The 19878-nt window shown below is 40.9% G+C and overlaps 1 protein-coding gene across 3 annotated transcripts in view; it reads left to right on the top strand.

The window, feature by feature from the left end:
* The window catches only part of GLIS1 (GLIS family zinc finger 1), a 211177-nt gene that overhangs the window by 155246 nt on the left and 36053 nt on the right, over positions 1 to 19878 (top strand). For 2 of the 3 annotated variants that reach the window (XM_055815769.1, XM_055815771.1), the window contains exons 5-6: positions 12958 to 13119; positions 16550 to 16660. In XM_055815769.1, coding sequence (XP_055671744.1) covers positions 12958 to 13119; positions 16550 to 16660 — 273 coding nt within the window. The remainder of the gene's footprint in view (positions 1 to 12957; positions 13120 to 16549; positions 16661 to 19878) is intronic. The other variant, XM_055815770.1, reaches the window with a different exon arrangement.

Here is a 19878-nt window from a genome sequence, read left to right as displayed (position 1 = left end):
ATAGAAAATGTCTTTTATTAAGTTATTTATTTATTTATTTAGCAGCATATTAAAAACTATGTGAGACAGCTCAATGTGGAACCTTTGTTATTTGAGCCTGGCTCATTCAGCCATTCCTGTACATGGGCTTCTATTGGTCAAGTATGTCAGGAATGTCCTTTGGCAGCATCCTTGGGAGCTACGTCATGTGTGTAAAACAGCCTGTATGAAGGAGTCCGCATGGATATGAGGCTGATCTGAATCTAGGAAACAAAGTCCAGGAAAGATTCTCACTCTTCTTTCATTTTAAAGCTGACCCTGCATGTGTAGTTTGTGGTGAGACAAACTGCTTCTGCAGTGGTTGTGCAGTCTAACACACCAGGTTCCTCGGATACCAAAACCTGCTCTTCTTCTCTTTTAGAAATAATTTCATCCATTTAATCACTTTTCCTCTTAGGCTTCTAGATGGCAACCTAGATAAGCAAAGAATCTAAATTTTGTGAGGTTGTGTCATTTGCAAGGCTGGTTATTCCCACCTGAAACACTGTTCATCTGTATTCATTTGCATTTTCTTGTTGCATTTTTTTTAATCTTGGCTTTTCATTTTTCGAACTAACCTTGCTGTTATTCTATATTGTATTAGTTTATTACAGTGAATTGTTGACACAGCTGGTAGGGAGCTAAGTGCTGTGGTTTCACACAATAAAATTTCAGACAATATGTGTAGCACTTCTTTTTCATACATATCATTTGAAAGCCATATGATTCACCAATATGTGTTATTGTTATCCACCCATGTGGGATACAATCTATTTCAAATTAGTGAAGTGACTTGCTAAACTCCCTGTAAACAATAAGACTGTGGGAAAACATTAAGTGCTATTGAGAAAAGAACATTGCTATACTGCCTTTTATGCAAAGGATCCCACAGTGCTATAGAGAACGAAGGGACCTGGCACTGCTGCCATGCGTTCTGCTCTTCAGCAGAGAGCTCATCTTCACAATAGACTTTAGAAGGCAACTTCGCCACTTAAAACTGGAGCAGGGTTTGGTGAAGATTGTAACTACCCACACTAGTTCAGTGTGCTAGGATGTAGTAAGTCACCATGAGTGAAAAGTAGCCATAGATTTGAGGTGTCCATTAGCGCGGTCTGGATTTAACCTCTCCTTTGGAGGCTTAGGCACAGAATCCAATATAATTGCTTCACAGGTTGGCGTGCATCAGCCAGTGCAACTGTTGAAGCACGTGCAATTAGCACAAGGAAGTGTGAGGTAATAGGAGTGAGCTCAGCCTCTAACAGAAGGCCTTATGTTTTATTGGATTTACCAGAGAGAAGGAGATTAGGTATGGACCATAGCTGCGGCTGAGCTGAAGCATGGTAGTCATTTACAAAGTACAAAACCAGAACTGTGTTACCACACTCTAAACCGTGGCTCTTCCAACAATGCAGTGCCCAACCAAGCCTAGACACTGATTTGATTTTGGCAAAGCTGGAAAGCTGACTTCCTTTTAAAGAGGTGAGGTCTCGGAGCCATTTTCCTCAGAATACATCTCACCAGTTTTCTTTCATGTAATGAGCATGGCTACACAAGATGAAATGAAAACACTGCAAGACTGAAATTAATGACTTCGGGTGAAATGAGGAGAAGTTTCTCATTTGTAGGGAAGAGAGCCTGTTCTCTCAGGAAGAGAAGATGATTCTTCTCCACGTTGTTACCCTCCAGCTCTCCCAGTGTAAAGTCACCTTGGGGGGTTCTGTTGTAGCGTGACTGCAGTGGGTCAGTGGGTGAAGGAGGAGCCATGTCTCTTGAGGTGCTGCTCCACAACCAGGGGATGAGAAAAAGCAGAATAAAGTAACAGCCCTGAGATGGTAACAAGCTCCCACCACATTGTGCAATCTCTCTTTCCTGGTGGTTCACCAGTAACTCTTGTAGGGCTTTTTGCCAGAGCTCAGTTCTACACGTGAGAAAGCATTGGGCATAATCACATACGTCTTAGCAGATCCCTTGCCTTCCTTGGATTGCAGGCTGAACCTCAGTCTTCATTTATGGATAATCAAATTGGCCCAGCATGGCACATAAAAGATCAGGAGCCTTCTGAGCACAGAAAATCCCACTGAGTTGTCTACTCCCTTGCGAAGAAGAGCCCTGGAGAAATTTGTATGTCCTTCTTACCACTTTGTTTAAAGATTCCAGTGTTGAACATTTCATGCACCTTTTTGCAGGGAAGCTTTGTTCTTAGCTGATCTTTAGAAACAACAATTTCAGATAAAAGCTCCAGTATGTGCAGTATGTGCATGTGGAAATGAATACAGGTAGAGTATGAAGACAATACCTTTTAAGATAAAAACCCCCACCCTATCTGAAACAGAAGAAAAACCCAGCAATAAAGCTATTCACTTTGTGAAACAGATTTTGTGAGGAAAAATAATCATCTATGTTGAACCACACACAAAAACTTATTTGCAACAATAAACCACATAAGGTAGGTGGAGAGTTACCTTGCTGCTAATTTTCATCTTTTCTAACAGAGAATTTGGTTGTGGTTGACTGGTTTAGTGAGCTGTAGCGAGCAATTTCCAGCCGTAGATCAGTTTTCACCCACAGGATCCTCCTGTGTTTGATCTGCCAAGGACAGGAGCCGCTTTGTTAGCTGTGATGATGTGACAAGCCATGACTCTAAAACATATTTATTTATTGGCCTTGACAAAGATATAAGCTGGGTTTCCCAGGATTAAAAAAAAAATAGTAGTATGGGGACAAGTGGGAAATTAGGATGGACACTCACTGTTGCCAGATTACACCGTACTTTTTAACAGACAGGGTTTGGCACATGCTTGTCTCAAATCTTTCTGACTGAGGACAGACACAGCACAGACCTAATCCAGGATGTTCGTGCCTGTGGCGCATTGGAAACCCTTCCTGTTCATGGACGCACTGTGGGCATGTTATAAAGGCAGACTGGACTATGTGTGGATCTTTCTCTTCTTTTACTGGTTCATTAAAAAAAACAGAAAAATATGAAAAAAGAGGGAAGTTTTTCATTTTGCTTTTCCATATAATGTTTGTTAGTGAATACATTCTGAGTGTTTCAGTTACAGTTGATTCTAGTGCCTGGTGCCAATATAACAGCTTAAGATTGTTTGCTTAATTCCTGAATGTGTGCATTGTTTGTAGCAAACATTTTTCATTTACATGTTTGTCCTGCCTCTCTTCAGATCTCCCATTGGATTCAGAATATAAGCCAGGACAGGCAGTTTTTCTGCCATTCTCTTTGCAGATGTCTCTCAAAGATCAGGAGCATAAAGTGCCCCTACACTGGGTACAAAAGGGTTGATGAATTCCCCAGCATGCATGAATGTTGTACGCTGATAGAGAGTGCTCAACACATAACAGAACAGCTTACAGAAGCAGGGTGTGTAATTTTTAATAACTGGGATAAAACCCCTCAGTGACATCTTTAAAATATAAATGCTTTTTCTTGTTTCTTTTATTTCTCCCCCCTTTGCTTATTTTGCCTTTTCATCTCTTCTCCTTTCAGTTCCATTAAGCTTCATTGTACAATAATGTATCACAGTGGACTTTTTTCAATTACGTTTTTGATTTTTTCCTCCTTGTTACTATAAAACTCCAGATGTTTTGAGACTTCATGGTTCTCTGGATATTTTTTCCTTTATTTTAATCTTCTTTTGTAACATGCCACACATGTGGTATTTTGGCCTTTTAAGATGCTACACTATGCTAATCAGCCATAAGTTTCGGGGTGGTTTTTTTTTTCCTTTTGTAGTGACTTTTTTTTCTTCTTGCTGTTGTCCTCTCCTTAATTCTTCTCCCCCCCCCCAACTGGTTAGTCTACATAAACTATAATGGATTCTCCCTGTGTCCTGGGGCTGCATTCATTATCTTAAGCAAATTAATTCTTCACTCCTAAATTGCAAACTCTTACACCTCTAAGTAAATTATAAGCACCTATTCCATCTTGCATGTCAGTGAGGTGCAGTCTGTATAGAACTGTTTTCAGTGTAACTGGCCTCCCAGACCAAAAGCACAGACTGTTAATTAAAAATGTGACTGAAATGTGGACCAGAATGCAAAGACGTAGGCAAGAGCGTAGGACAGAATTACAGTGATGTTTCAGCTGAGATAGGTGTAAATACGCAAACTGGAACTGAAATGTTTCCTGGGAGAGTGAGGTAAGACAACGACTTACTGGTCCAGAGGAACAAGTTTTTGAAGTATGTGTAGTAACCTATACTTTTTGTTAAAAAAAATTAAAAAGAACTGGAGGGAAGCATTTTAATTTTATTTGTGTTTTTTTTGCTGGCACAGCTGGGGAGGGTTTTTAATTGATTTTGTTCAATCTTCATTTTGTCCCCAAAACAAGCAGATCTGGCTTTAGATACTGGAGCAGCAAATCTTGGATTGTGTGTTGTCCTTTAATTTCAAATAGCTTGCAAGCTATTCAGAAAATCCCAAATAAATAATAATTTCCCAATTACATGTGAGGAAATAAAGGGACTGACATGTAGATTTCAGGAGGGGTGTTGTCTTTGCTTACTACATGACCATATGAATTTTACATTTTGTTTTTTACAATGTTGCTCCATGCAATGTTATTTTTGCCTGCAAGCCATAATACTGCATTCAGTCCAGCTGTAATGAGGTTTCAGAAAATTGTTTGGTTTCCAAATGACATATTTAGTAAAACCTTATGGCAAAATTTGTGGCTGTCATGCTGCCGATAGTAAGATATCCCAAACTTTCCTGCTTCATTGTTGTATTTTGCAGCAAATAAATGCAAGTACCCCTGTTCTGACAAATGTTGATGCTTCTACTTGATTAAACAAGGATTGCTAAAAAGAATTTTAAGACTAACAGTGAGGACTTGTGAAAATGATAGGATGCTCTGATAGTTTCCCGGATATTTTGGGGGTTGCTGGAAAACGTATGGAAAGCTCTGTTTGCTCACTGAAGTGGTAACTGAAGTGCCTGACCTACTGGTATTAGAAGAAATAAATGTATGACTATTTCAGTGCTTTGAACAACATTTAGCCCTTTGTTGGACAGATGATAATTTACAATTACATGAGCAAGACTTTTGAGAGTGAAAACATGCCAGTGCCACTTAGAGCCAGGCTAAGGCTCAAGGCCTGTCCTGCCGAGCTGGTCCTCTGCACTCGGTATGACAGCAGACCTTGAGTGATGATGGGCAGAGCTCACGTGTAATGCCCGCTATACTCAGGAACAACTATCTTGAAAAAGACAAAGCCCTGAAGTCAAGTCTAGGCTGCCTCTGTAGCCGGGGAGACGGCCAGGCACCTGCCGAGCAGGATGCATCCCGCTGAGCTCTCCTAGCTGCCGACCTCATGCTGGGCTGACCTGCCATCCGCTAGGACTCGGGGAGCTCAAACAAGGAGGACATTCATTTTTTAGACAGTGCAGTGAGAGTGGAGGAATCCCATCTCAGGGGATGTTGGCAGGCAGGTGGTTGGATTTTGCAGTCAGAGTAGTCTGTTTGTGTGTGGAAATTACCTCGTATGCAGAATCAGACCTGGTTGCTCTTGAAAGCCTCATGACTTAAATGAGTCTGTTGTTACACCTTGAGTGGGCCAGGTCTGCATTCCTCGCACACCCATAACTCCTGGTACTGCCAGAGGGGGGGTTCAGGAATGCAGACTTAGGGGCTTATAAAATTCATAAAATTGAAATAAAAGAGACAACCCAAAGTCTTGTTTAATTCAGTGACATACGCAGATCAAACACCTCCTCCAGGATTTTCAGTGTATTAGCATTTCCCAGTTTCCTGTTAATTAGGAAACATGCAAACTGTCTAACAGCATAAAGAAAAATGGACTGCTGGTGTACAGCGTGTTGCTAACAAATGGTAGCTGCATTTGTACTGTGGCTTACTTTTCTAGATTTTTTTCTTTTTCCTGTTCTGAACCTTTTTACCTTTTCTTCTTGTACTCACCAGCAACTGTACAATAGTCTGGCTAAAGCCTTAAATGCTTTTTTATAATAGAAATAAAACAAGTACAAGCAATTTTTCCCAGGACTCATAATTAATATCATGTAGAAGTGTCACTTTGCAAACAAATTATTCAGACTTTAAAAAAAACCCAAACCCATAGAAATGGGCAGGTCCTTTTTCTGTTACAGGTACCTTTCATTCTTTTGTTACCACAACAGAAAAAAAGCAGCTTCTAACAATTTAAATCTGTAAATATAAGTCTGGCTATATGAACGAGGATTCTTTAGGAAGTTGAGCGCTCAGTCCTATGGGTTGCTTTTTGTGTCCACAAATAGTTCTGTTGAGTTTAATAAAACGCCTTGCATGAGTCCTGTTAGTCATGCGCAAGTATTTGCAGGATCAGGGCTTTACACTGTAGCTACAATAGAGAATTAAAAACTAATCCGATCAGGAGTTAGCTAGGAAAAACAAAGCACCAAATCAGACATTTTGGTTCTTGTGTTGGGTAGGACAACTCATGTGCTTAAGCTACTGACATTCATAACAGTTTGGAGCCTTGTATGCTTCCTGCCATGTCCCCAACATCAGACTCAGTGTGCTATAAAACACAGATGCTATTTAAGAGCAGTGTGATTATTTCCTCCTCTCCAGAAAGGATACATATCCGTACAGGATCCTTTTTCTCCTAACATGTTTTTCAATAAAATGTTAGCGATTTTGTAATCAGTTGGGAAGAAAGAACATTTCACAATGTTCATAAGGCTTGTAGATGTTTTGACCAGACATAAGATTTCCTATTGATAGTATTAAATGCTTTGGAATGAAATGTTTTGGGTTTTCCATCTGTAGGCTGTCTGAGATGTCAGCAGCCAATATGACCTGCTCTTTCCCTTTTAGGTCTATAAATAAAAGGCAGCTTGTTTAACTGATCTTGCAGCAGAGAGCAGAGGTGTATATTAATGAGCTTTCTCTAATGGCACACTGGACCTATTTAGCACTACAACTGTGAAGGCTTCTCTTTTTCAGTCATAACTCATTTCCTAAGAAAATGTCAGTTATTGCTTCACCTTATGGTCTGAGCTGTTTAGTTTATAGTTTATTTCTTCTGATCTGTACCACTGACAGATATTCTAGACATGACTGTGATTAAATATGCTTATGAAAATGGCAAACATTTGATAATATAAACTCTCATGAGAATACGCTGTTATTTCTGCACGGCAACATTCTCAGGTGCATTCAGAGTATAATGTGGAAGCAAAGAAAAAGCATTTTAAGCAATTACAGTTGTTGAAGTGTTTTGTTAGGAAGTTGTGATGTATTCAGATCACTGTGAGATAATGTAGTGTTTTCATAAATGTGCCTTTCAAATGCATGGTATTGCTGCAGTTACGCTCCGGTGAGATTTTAGTGTAAAATAAAGATAACACGTGTATTTCCATATGGTAGTCAACTAATTTAGTCCCATAAATTTCCACAACATAGTTTTTCCTGGTAGAAGCCCTATTCTAAAAGCGGCAGTAGTTATAAAATCCAATAATTGCATCATGCTATTTACTGTAATCATGTGGCATTGTTTTGTGTCTGCGCTCAAATCTGTGTAGCATAGCAGTGTCTGAAGCACACATTAACAATCTCACAATAAATAATTGTAATATAATTATTATTTTTATGATGAACTTGTTTAAGAGCTCTGTTGACATTTACAGACTTTGAGGATCATGCAGCGTTTGTTAGAGTTATCCCAGGCATCAAACGTCAACAAAATGTTTAAGATTGTAGGATTAAGCAGTGACAGATTGGGACCAGATGTCTGGGAGATACTATAAGTAGCCTTCTCAATTGATCAAATAGCTCTTACCATCCTATAGCCCTTTTGAAATTGAACATTTGTTCTTTGTAGTTGAAGCTGAGACACTTGTGGGATTGATGGGTCTTTCTGGAGGTTATTTGAAAAGGAGAATGGGCACCCCGTTTCTCCACAAGTACTTTTATTTAGTGTATATATAAATAGAAATGCACTCCAAGTAGCAAGTGTAGGTGGAAGGGTTAAAAGTGTTGGTGAGTAGCCATGAAGCCCAAGCATTACCTTGCAAAGTCATCCTAACACAGTCTCTCAGCAATCCAGTTTAAGTTATCTTGTCCTTGTACAATCTGTACAAGGGAGACAATTCCACTTTAGGGAGGCAATGCTGTTTCCTCATGTGGACTTGTAGGGAAAAACTGCAAGGGACACAGGCAGCAGATCCAGCAAGAAGTAACAGAGTTGGAATAGGTTTTCCTGGAGTCATTCAAAGTAAAGACCTTTCTGCCGCTCTGGGTGGATTCTCCCAACCCCATGCTTCTCAGCGCTTTGTACCACCTCCTTTCCTCCTTCCCTCTCGGGCTATTCACCTTCACCTTTATATCTCACCTTCCCCCCTTCTCATCACTTCCCAGCAAAGTTCTTGACTTTTCCATTGGTTTTTTTCCTGTTTAGCCAACCCTGCCTCCTTGAAGATAGGAGCCTTGGCACCGTATCATTCTCTTTGCCAGTGCATTCTTCCACCTTACATGTTTAGACTGAATTAATCACAGCATTGTAACTGTCCCACTATCTGTTATCTAACTTAATAGAGCTCGATAATATAAATAATATAAATTAGGGAATAGTATAAATAAGAAGAGCCTTTAAAGTCCAGGCATCAGTGGTATTGGAGGAACTTTACTGCTGAAAGCATTAGACCTTTGGATTATATGTTAGTACCAAAAAAAGGCTGTTGACCACAGTAAAAAGATAATAAGTCCGTATCTGTTTGAGTCTTGGTGCTTACATTGTAGCTCTGAGCATTTATGGTAGGGCCTGTTCCTTCTCTTCCTAAAGTCTCGATCCAGCAACTCTTAAACATATGTGCTTTCATGTGTTTTAAATTAAGCTTATGTTTAGATGTTTTAGGACATTTGCCATTGGAATTTTTGCTACTGACATCAATGAGAATGGAGCTGGACCTTTAATTAGTTTGGATTATTCTGCATACTTTCCTACTTTGCATTAGGCTGTAGATATGAAGCTGAAGACTGGTAATCCATTAGAAAGAACATTCTGATGGTCAAGATCCTTCTCCCTAAACTGGAGAGATACGGATTTGGTGGGTGGACTATTCAGTGGATGAGGAACTGGTTGGATGCTCGTATCCAGAGGGTAGTGGTCAATAGCTTAATGTCCAGCTGGAGGCTGGTGACAACTGGTGTCCCTCAGGGGTCTGTACTGGGACCAGTACTGTTTAGTATCTTCATCAGTGGCACAGACAGTGGGATCGAGTGCACCCTCAGCAAGTTCATAGACGACACCAAGCTGAGTGGTGCAGCTGACACACGCCTCAGGGACCTAGACAAGCTCCAGAAGTGGGCCCGTGTGAACCTCATAATGATCAAGAAGGCCAAGTCCAGGGTCCTGCACCTGGTTAGGGTCAACCCCTAATATCAGTACAGGCTGGGAGATGAAGGGACTGAGAGCAGCCCTGCCGAGAAGGGCTTGGGGGTACTGGTGGATGAAAAGCTGGATGAGCAATGTGTGCTCGCAGCCCAGAAGGCCAATTGTATCCCGGGCTGCATCAAAAGCAGCGTGGCCAGCAGGGCGAGGGAGATGATTCTGCCCCTCTGCTCCGCTCTGGCCAGACTCCACCTGGAGCGCTGCATCCAGTCTGGAGCACTCGGCACAGGAAACACACTGACCTGTTGGAGCAGGCCCAGAGGAGGCCACAAAAATAATCAGGGGGCCACAGTACTTCTCCTGTGAGGAAAGGCTGGGAGAGTTCAGCCTGGAGAAAAGAAGACTCTGGCGAGACCTTATTGCAGCCTTTGAGTACATGAAGGGGGCTTATAAGAACGATGGGGTCAAACCTTTTATCAGGGTCTATAATGATAGGACAAGGGGTCATGGTTTTAAACTAAAAAAGGGCGGATTCAGACTAGATATAAGGAGAAAATTTTTTACTGTGAGGGTGGTGAAACACTGGCACAGGTTGCCCAGAGAGGTGGTAGATGTTCCAACCTTGGAAACATTCAAGGTCAGGGGATGGGGCTCTGAGCAACCTGATCTAGTTGAAGATGTCCCCGCTCACTGCGGGGGGTTGGATTAGATGGCCTTAAAGGTCCCTTCCAACCCAAACTGTTCTATGATTCTATAACTCTGTGATCCTCCATTCGTGCCTGAATGGCTGAGAAATTACTTCTGTGACCTAGCAGATCTTCAGACCTGAGACAACATGGAGACAAGAAGGATCTTGTGGAGTGTCACTGTAGTGATTCTGGTGCCAGCAGGGTACAAAGTGTCCTGAAGACCCAATAACAAGGAATATTTATCATGTCCTTCTGGGCTGGGTTTTTTGATGCCTCTATGTGAGAACCAGAAACTCCTTTACAGAGGGGAGTGGAGCATGTAAAAAGGGCTCGTGACAGAGTCAGGAGAGAGTCTGCTCAGGTAGGCGGGAAGGAATGGGAGCCATGAAGGGGATAGCATGAACAACTGAAGGGAAAAGCTTGGTCTTCCTGCTAATGTGGGATTTAGGTGAATGAAGTTGCAGAGCTGAACTGCAAAATAATTTTGTAGACTCTGGGTCTGATTCTCACCCTACCTTGTGGTTATATATTGGTAATTAAAACTGAGGAGAGATGGTCTGTTGCACTGAAAATGAGAAGGATAATAGTTTGAAGGGGATGATGTGACATTTTGGACACAACATTAATCAAAGGAGACCAAAGAAAGGTAGGGAGAGGAGAAGAGAGGAGAGCAAGCAGGGGAACAGAGAAGAAACAAGTGATCTTTAGGAGCTCAGAACATTCACTCCATTTGCCAGAGACTGGCTTTATGGAATGTCTTATGAGAAGTAGGGATTTGCCAAACTGCTTTATTTTTCATGGACTTCAGCATATTTGCACATTTTAGATTGCTTCGTTCTGAATTCTTGCCAGATTTTTAGTGATGATCAAGAAGAAAGTTTGCTTATTTTTAAGCCTTGGTGGCTTGATCACTTCCAAAACTTCCCTGCCTCCCTGCACCAGCTCAAGCGCTCAGAGGGGAGTCAAACAAATGGCCAAACAAACTTCTGAAGACATAGACTGCATGTCTCCAGGTCACTCTGTGGATCTATCACAATAGTTGTGATGGGGAAAGAGGGAAATATATACATACCAGATAGTTGTCTGCACACATAGACCCAAATATGCCATTCAGACAGATCAAATATCTGCCCAGGCAGTAAAATGTTTAGGGCAGTAAAAGCCATAGTGATCTTTTCATGTGTGAGTGAGTGAGAAAGGCAGAAATTTGCAGTCTGCCAGGAAACCCCCTGTGTGAGTGCCTGTATGTCGGAGTGCGATGGTGTGTTTAATTTGTAGTGCGCAGAGCTGATCTGCATCTGCAGACGGAACATAGCCTGCAGAATGAAGTGCTAGCTGGAGAATCCAGATCACTTTGTTCACTGCGTTGAAGTACTTAAAACACACTTGTCTGAGCAGGATGTGATGCACCTTTTCCCATCAGTAGTTTTAATTGCCTTTGTCAGGCACCAGATCAGGTTTACAGCATTTTCTAGGCTCCATCTGCATCTGCTCTCCCTTCCCATCCCTCTGCCTGCAACGCTGGATGCAACAGCTGAGTCAGAAGGTTGTTACACATACACCAATGTATATAAGAGGTATATGTGTAACAAATAGAATGTGTCGGGGATTGGCAAGAGGTAATTTCTGTGATGCCATCTGAGAAACCACAGCTAGAGAATGGAAAGCTGCTGAACAAAATCTTGACTCAGCAGAAGGAGGTGACAGAGCATTCGCTAATTTTGTGAGGGCCAGGATTTCACTTCTTACATACAAGAATCATGCAAAAAAATCCGGCTTCCAGAAGTAGTGGTTTGAAGATACAACTACCTTCTTTCAGAGTCGTGGTTAGTGTTGATATGAAGGTGAATTGGGTTGTGTTTCTCAAATACATTTTTGAGGTCTTGAATCATAAAGGAGTCAGATTTTTATCTGTATAGAGACACCAGAAGACCTGCAGTGCCATGAGGCTGCAATGTAGAGTGGGCAAAGCGTATGCATACTGTGAGTATGTGTGCATGTAGGTATTTGTATAGTGTATAGTGAGTGCATTTTAGGGGTTTGCTAGTGCATGAATTTGCACAGGCATGTGTTTGTGCTCACCTGAGTTTGCTCCCTAAGCCCGTCCTAGAGACAGTACCTCCACTGCAGTCGCCTGTTGTCTGTAACACTGAAACTTATCAGTGAGCAATACGAAACACCTTTCCCTTGGCCTAGTAGCTGGAAATTTCATTTATTTATTTATTTATTCCAATTTAACTTGAAACAGTGACTTGTGTTATGAATGCTATCCAGCATTTTATTACTGAGTTCCCTAATGAAACGGGTGCTTAACAAATCAGAATTGCTCAGGTTACTGGCTGTATAAATGCTGAGAACAGATCTGAATGATACGGCTAGTAAAGAAAAGGGTGCAGAATAACAGCAGAGTTCCTTTGGATTGATCTTCAAATGGATCAGGTCTTCTTGTAATAGTCTGTGCTCATCTGCTGCGGTGTATAGTATTTCAGACATCTGAAACCAGGTTCTAACCCGCCACAAATAGCTTCTCTTGCTCTCCGTCTGTAGTAGCTAATTGTTATTGCCCGCAGTGGTTCCTGTGCCAATTAACATCTTAAGAGAACTCATCAGAACACTTGTTCTTTAGATTTTCTGTTCTGACACCATGTCTTTTAAGCATTTAGTACTTCAGACAGAACATGTGAGATATTTATAACCCTTGTATTATTATTGAGCTACACACCATGTCTTCAGTGACAGATTAAATGAACAGCACAAAATGTTGTGTTTCATCCATAAATTTCAACAGATGTTTGAATGTTGGTTGATTTATTGCATGTCCAACTTGGATCTTACACTGTTCTCATTGTGGCTGTACATGGTTTATTTAATAGTACTTTACAACAATTTTTTATGACATTTTTCAGTTTGAAGGTTGCAACAAGGCATTTTCTAGGCTTGAGAACCTTAAGATTCACCTCCGGAGTCATACTGGGGAGAAGCCATACCTGTGTCAGCATCCTGGCTGCCAGAAAGCTTTCAGCAACTCCAGTGACCGGGCAAAGCATCAGCGAACACACCTGGATACCGTAAGCATGATTTCATACTGAGAGGGGCACTGAGTTTTCCAATGGTCCTTGTACACAATCAGTTCTGCAACTGGAGGGTGACTTTTTCTTTTCATAAAAAAAAGCCTTGGAAAACTCAGCTATAAGAAACTGTACTTCTGTTTTGAATTGTATGTGCTTTGAGAAATGAAAAAATCTTGATCACAGAAAAGCCAATTCATCTGTCTGACTCATGCTGAGGAATAAGTTGCTCAGGAGCAAGTTACTCAGCAAACTCTCCCATTGTTCTTCTTCCAGTAAAAGGAGGCAGTAGTAGAATAAGGTACAGTGTGAGTGAATGCTGAGTCATTGCTGCTGTACTAAATGTGTGTCATTGTCCTGCTTCCGGTCCTGTGTTGCTTCAATAGCGTCTGTTCTGAATGCAGTTCAGACGTCTCAGTGGAAGGTAAATGCATCTCAGTTTTGGGTGTAATTTTGTAAAGGTAAAATGCTTCTATTTCATAACTATATGAAATTTGTTAAGTGCCCACTATCAGAATTAACTGTAAGAAACAAATTCTTTCTTTATGTACAGTTGGTAGATTCTGGCTTAACTGTACAAGTCTTCTCACTTGCCTTGCAGAGAAGATGGGAGCCTGTCGCGTGTCTTTGGCTCCAATAAAATTAAATCACCCTATTATGGGGAAGGAAAGTAAGTACACAACTTTGCAGACCAGTTAAGTCCTCAGCATAAAGCTTCTAAAAGAATAGCAGGCAGACTTGTTCCTTTGTCTTTTTCAAAGAAGTGAATGTATGGTTTAACGTTTGGCCAAGTGTTTATGGGGCAGAACTTTTGAGTTTAATTGATATTTACTTTTTAAGCAGTTACACATTTCAGACAGTGCAGCATTAAGGAATGTCTAATGTACATTATGCCTTGCAAAAACAAACAAGTAAGAGAAGCGAGTCAGTCACATTTTCCAAACCAAAGCACACTTACAATAACAATGTTTTATTTATTTGAGAGTCAACCTGAGATATTTGAATTTGTAATTAGTTAAAAAATGCGTCTCTTTTGAAAGTGGATATACTAAACTGGGTGCACAGTTTTGAAATTTAACTGCTTGACTCTAATAGATATATATTTTGTATTAGCGAAAGGCACAAATGGCATCCCGTTTATAGTTTTGGAGGAGAATTCAAATGGTTACTCAAATAAGTAGAAATTCTTATATGTGTTGATCTGTGCATTATTGAAGACAAATCTCTTAACTTTCTATTTTCTTTTCCTTTCCCTTTATCTCTGTCTTTATTGTCTGAAATGCTCATAAATCAGGAAAAAGGTACAGTACTCATTTTCTAACTTTCTTAAGTGTCTAAAAATAACCTCCATGCTATTCTGTTGCAGGTTCTTTAAAAATGTTTCTGTAGTCCTACAACACAGTAACTAACTTCCACTTATCTGGTTTAATTGAAGTCCTGTGCTTTAGCTTACTGTATGGTGTGCTTACGTGAATGTGAAAAGGAACAGAGCTGCAGGATGGTGCTACTGTGCAGACTGCACGTTGTGTTAGCTCAGTGGACAGAGTAACTGCCTGGAATGTCAAAGCAAACAGCCACAAACCTTTTCAAGGGCAGTCAGATTTTCGTCTAGTTTCCCTGTCACCAAGTTGAATGATTCTATCACTAATTTGAATGACATCAAGGATGTGAAAAATACTCTGCTAGTTTTTCTGCTAAGGGATTTGTTAAAGTTTTCCATACTTTTTCCTCAGGTGTCAGTTCTCTGTGTTCCAGACACTCTCAATAAATCTGCTCTGCCCTGTAACTTTCTGGGTAGGTGCGGTGTTAGCCTGTAAGGTCATGGATTGGTGAATGATTTTATTATTCCTTCAGAAATTTCCTGCTGGCTGGACAGAGCAGCAATACTTATCCTCTGGAGGTACTTACAAAGAAAAGGGGTTTATATAGACTGCTTATTCCTTATTGAGTGCATTTGGAATTGGTTTTAAAGCTGCTCAATGTAGGTCACTCCATCATTTATCTTCTCCAAAAGGAGAATCTGCAAATCATTTCAGAGACTTACTAGTGTATGCTAGTTTGATCGAATCTCTACTAAATCATCTGGAAGTAGATCCTTCTCCTGGGTAGACGCAGAACAAAGGGAACGTGTCTGTCCCTGTGGTAAAAAGGGCATGTCATCACTCCTCCAGGAGCACAGCAACTTGTTTAAAGGACCTCTCAGTCACTTCCCCCAAAACTGGTGGGTTTTTTTCCCTTTTGTGCATAGTCTTTCTGAAACCAAGTTGGGGATTAAAGAATGTGGCACTGAGGTCACAACAAACCAGTTTTCTACTTTGGTAAGACTCCAAAAGGACTTGCTAGTCCAAGTGAGAAGGCTAAGGTAATGTTGACAGATGAGGCAAGAAAACAGAAAAAAATAATGTTCCACTTGACTTTAAAACTTTGTGAGCTTTGACAGGCAGCGCTATTTCGCTATCACTGAAGTCGACGGCTACTTAATAACAAGCACCAGAGCCCCTTCGCTGCAGTTGGTAATTGCACATTCATTTGGTGGTTGTACTGTAACACAGGGGTAGTGTTTCATTTGTTGGGAGTTAGGCATAACTAAGAGAAGAACTTGATGAGGCTTTCAGTCATTGGGACTCCAGAATCAGCGGTTAAACTGGAGCATCCTTTTTTTATTTTTAATTTTATTTTCCTATGAGAAGAGAGCACTGGAACTGCCTGCCTAGAATCAGATGGTTTTCCCAGGAGATAGTGCTCAAACTGTGCTACATAAAAGTGGCAAGCTCTGCCACATGCCAGAATCAGCTGGAAAGTCTTCCCGACAAAATCAACAATAGTGGATTTTTCTTTCTGTATTGATTTGCTCAGATGTTAATGTTTGATGCAGGTTGTTTGGTTAGGAGTTATAAAAAGAAAGACGTTGCTGCTGTTATTCAAAAGAGGAGTGAGGTATGAAGGAAACCAAATGTGTGCTATGCCACAGGTTTTGCTCTGCTGCATATGGAGCTGTTGTAAAAACTTTGTAAATCAGAACTCAAAACCAGAGCTACTATATTTTTAACTATACTGGGTGATCTCATGATCATTTTGTCTACTGTAAAATCTAGAAAAAAAAGTAATGCTCTCAAACCCCATCCAGTTACATCTCTAGCATTTAACTCAGCCCAGTAATCTATATCCAGCATGCCGGAGTATAGATGTGTCAAGTGCTCTCGGTGCTTGCACGGAGCGCAAAACCAGAGCTATCAATGTGGTTCTTCTGTTTGCATCAGGTCTGGTTGCGTACACAGAGGAGACAGAGCAAATGTGGAAACAGCAAACAGAGCAAACAGCACAGGCTTAACATTGCGTTTCACAGAAACGGCCATCCTTCGGCGCTCTGTGTGCTGATCGTAGGGATGCAGAGGAATATGAAATCTTTTCCCTTTCCTCACATTTACAGAAACCCTATGCCTGTCAGATTCCTGGCTGCTCCAAACGCTACACTGACCCCAGCTCTCTGCGCAAACATGTGAAAGCTCATTCAGCCAAAGAACAACAGGTGCGTAAGAAGGTAAGACCCACTAGTCATGTCCAGATCTCCTTGATACAGTTATTTTGAATTTACCTTTAGTTTATATATTTTCAAATCAGAGTTATTCTACAATATCACTAGAAGAAAACAAGTTGAGCTAATTTTCCTGTTGTTTTTTAATCACTATTGTTAACCAGTCCATCTTACACTTAGCACTTTCAAGGCTACCACCCTGGTTTTGGTTTGCCCCCCACTTTCTCTCCAAGCATTTCTTCCCTGTTCATCTTTCATACGCAAGCCCAAATTCTGCTGTCATTCACATAAACTGGCCATGCATTGAGTCTCTGCAATCAGCTAGTAAGTACATGTTGGCAGATCATCTAAAACACAAATGGAACTAAACCAAGATACTATGGAAATGTCAGGAAAGGAGCACTTGTAATAGTTGAGAATGAACCCCACACACACTTTTCCCACCACATCTGTATTTAAAATGCATTTATAAATCATTCCAAACCCAGACTGGTAGTTATGTTTTCACTAGTATTAGATTCAAATAAGTATTTTGGTTTCTGTGGGCAAAATCCTGAACTTATTATTAAATGGGGATGCTCACGGACACCAGCCCAGGATCAGACACTTATTTATTACACATTTGTACACACAGTTTGTAAATAGATGATTGGGACCCCACAGAGCTGGTCTGTGACAGAACAGACCATGAGCATACTTCAAGCCCAGGAGTGGAAAGGAATGCAAGCCTTAGTGCACACTTACAGTTAGTTCAATAAGCAGCAATGATGTCTTCCCCCAGCTGCCTCGCCACTACCAAGAGCATCACAGATGAGACAGCAAAGCATGTTTAAAGGATGGAGGACAGAGCAGAAATGACAGCCTGGCAAGATAGAGCTAGGGAGCAGCTAGTTTGAAAAAATGTCAAAGGTTGGAACCAAAGTACCAGAGAGCAAAGAGAGGAACATGTGGAGAGAAGAAACAATAAGAGAACACAGGTGATCTTAGTTGCAGAACTTGGCATGAGCCATGGAGGAGTAAGAAGGATGTCAAAAAGGCCTAAATATCCTGCTGGAATACAACTGTGATAAGTTCATACTGATTTGTCCAGCCATACCCTCTGTCTTACACTCCTTCCCTCCTGCTGCCCCTCTTCTACAATTTTCACTTGGCTAGATTCATCAGTCTGAACTTATAGTCCACTTTCCTAGGACAGCTGTCTGTCCCCCACTTCTTCCTGTAACCTTCCTCTGTGTCAGGTGCATGCAGTCTGAGTAACAGTTCCTACAATATCAGTGTTCAGAATTGTGCACGTTATTTCAAATAGTCAAGAAACACCCATTACATGCTGAGCTTTGTGCCGTGGAGTAATATTCATGCCTAGCACTCATCCAATGCCCGCACCCGTCCAGTCTGCTGCTTCTCCATATATTGGGTCCAGTCAGAACTTCTCTTTAGCTTGGTAGAGCTGGAAAGGACTGCCTAGTTTTCAAGCCCAATTTTGTATTATCTGGCCATGTGGTTTCACTGCAGCTCTCTATTTTAGAACGTTCCACAGGGTGTGCTGTGCACACACCTCCCACAGCACAGGTCACAAAATTCCCAACGCTTCCCTAGAGCAACCTTTAGATCTTCATGAGAGTAAGAATCAGAAAGCCATAGCAGTAATTGGCCACAGAAAAAAGATTGACTGTGGCACCAAGTTATTTTGCAATAGCAAGTTCTTTGTGACAGGAAGATTTTGTTACGGGAACTTCTCAGCTGATTGTGGAAAGTGGCCATGCTCCCTATGCCAAAGGAGAGAAGCTCCCCATCTTTGCTTCCTGTGGTTGCTGATGTACTTCTTGGGGGAAGAAAGAGGGAATTATTTCCTAATGCTGAACATGGGTATCATTTGTTCAGCTTGTATACTGCGCTGAATGCATTAATGTGTTAACATCCTTTACATCTGGACAAAGGAACAGTCCCCACTGTTATACCGTCACCTGCTGAGGCCTATTTCCAGTTCTATGAAGAAAGGTGGGAAAAAACCCCCTAAATCCAAACTTTGTCTTAAGGGGCACAAAGTTCTTCCTTTGCATAAGCAGCGGGAGGCCTTAAGCACAGAATCAATATAGAACAAATGCAGTACACACCAATTGCAAACTTAAGCTGCTTGGGTGTACCAAGACGTCAAATAGCTGGGGTTTCATATCTCTTAATCTCCTGGCTTGAGGAATTTCCCTCCATGCATATATATACTCTCCCATAGACTTATCAAGTCTATCTTAAAATAATGTTAGTTCCTGGCCTCCCACACCTTATTTGGTAGACCAGTCTAAATCTGCACTCGTCCAGTGGTTTGAAATCATCTTCAGATTTCCTGTCTCACTTATCCATGATAACATCATGAATACTTGATCCTGTGTCTTTTTTCCTTGAACTTAAAAGGCATCTGAAAAAACAGCAGATTTAAAGTGCATTTAGATGAGGCTCTCTTAAAAGGGACCAAAGCAAATCTGACTCATAAAGAATAATACACACACACACACCACCACCACCCCCAATTATTTCACTTAAATGTATTATGGGGGAAAAAAAAACCTTTCACAACTAAATAAATCTTGGTGTTATTGAAATGGTGACAATCTACTTTGGATTTCAGGTTTAGGAAAAAAGGGAAAAGACTTTATGCTCACTTGGTCATTTTTGGTTTAACTCAGAAGATGCAACTTGTCTGTTGGTATCAGCTTCCCAGGAGTTCTGAGTGGAAATTACTTAGCCAAGAAAGAAAAATTGACAGGCTGCTCTGCCCACATGTCTTGGTTGAGAGATGCTACCAAAATCTGCCACCTCTGATATAAAATAAAATGCCTGAACTTAGGCTTACATCAAAAGAATCTTGAATATTTAGTTCATAGCTTAGAAGATGACTGCGGTGATAATATTTGGGTTGTTCTGAAAGGCTTTACAAGAACAAAATAGGAGAAAGTTAGCTGTTAATTTAGTAGTAGTTTAAGTTTAATTGGCTGCAGATGCACTTTGTGGTCCAAATGTTAGATGTTTATCTTGAACCAACAAATGGCTGTATAGCAGAATTCTAAATAGGTTTGCCTGGACCTTTTATTTAGCATAACCAAACCCAGGGGAGATTGGTATGCAAAACTGTAAACGTAAAGACAATAACTATTTATTAATGGCTATAGAATATGATGGCTGTTTGTGTAATGTGAGCACTATATTATGACAAAAGCTTGGCAACATCA

Source organism: Falco peregrinus, chromosome 10, assembly GCF_023634155.1.
Source record: "Falco peregrinus isolate bFalPer1 chromosome 10, bFalPer1.pri, whole genome shotgun sequence".
NCBI classification, from domain to species: domain Eukaryota; kingdom Metazoa; phylum Chordata; class Aves; order Falconiformes; family Falconidae; genus Falco; species Falco peregrinus.
The sequence above is the reverse complement of the archived record's forward strand: the minus strand, read 5'-3'. Positions and strand labels throughout refer to the sequence as shown.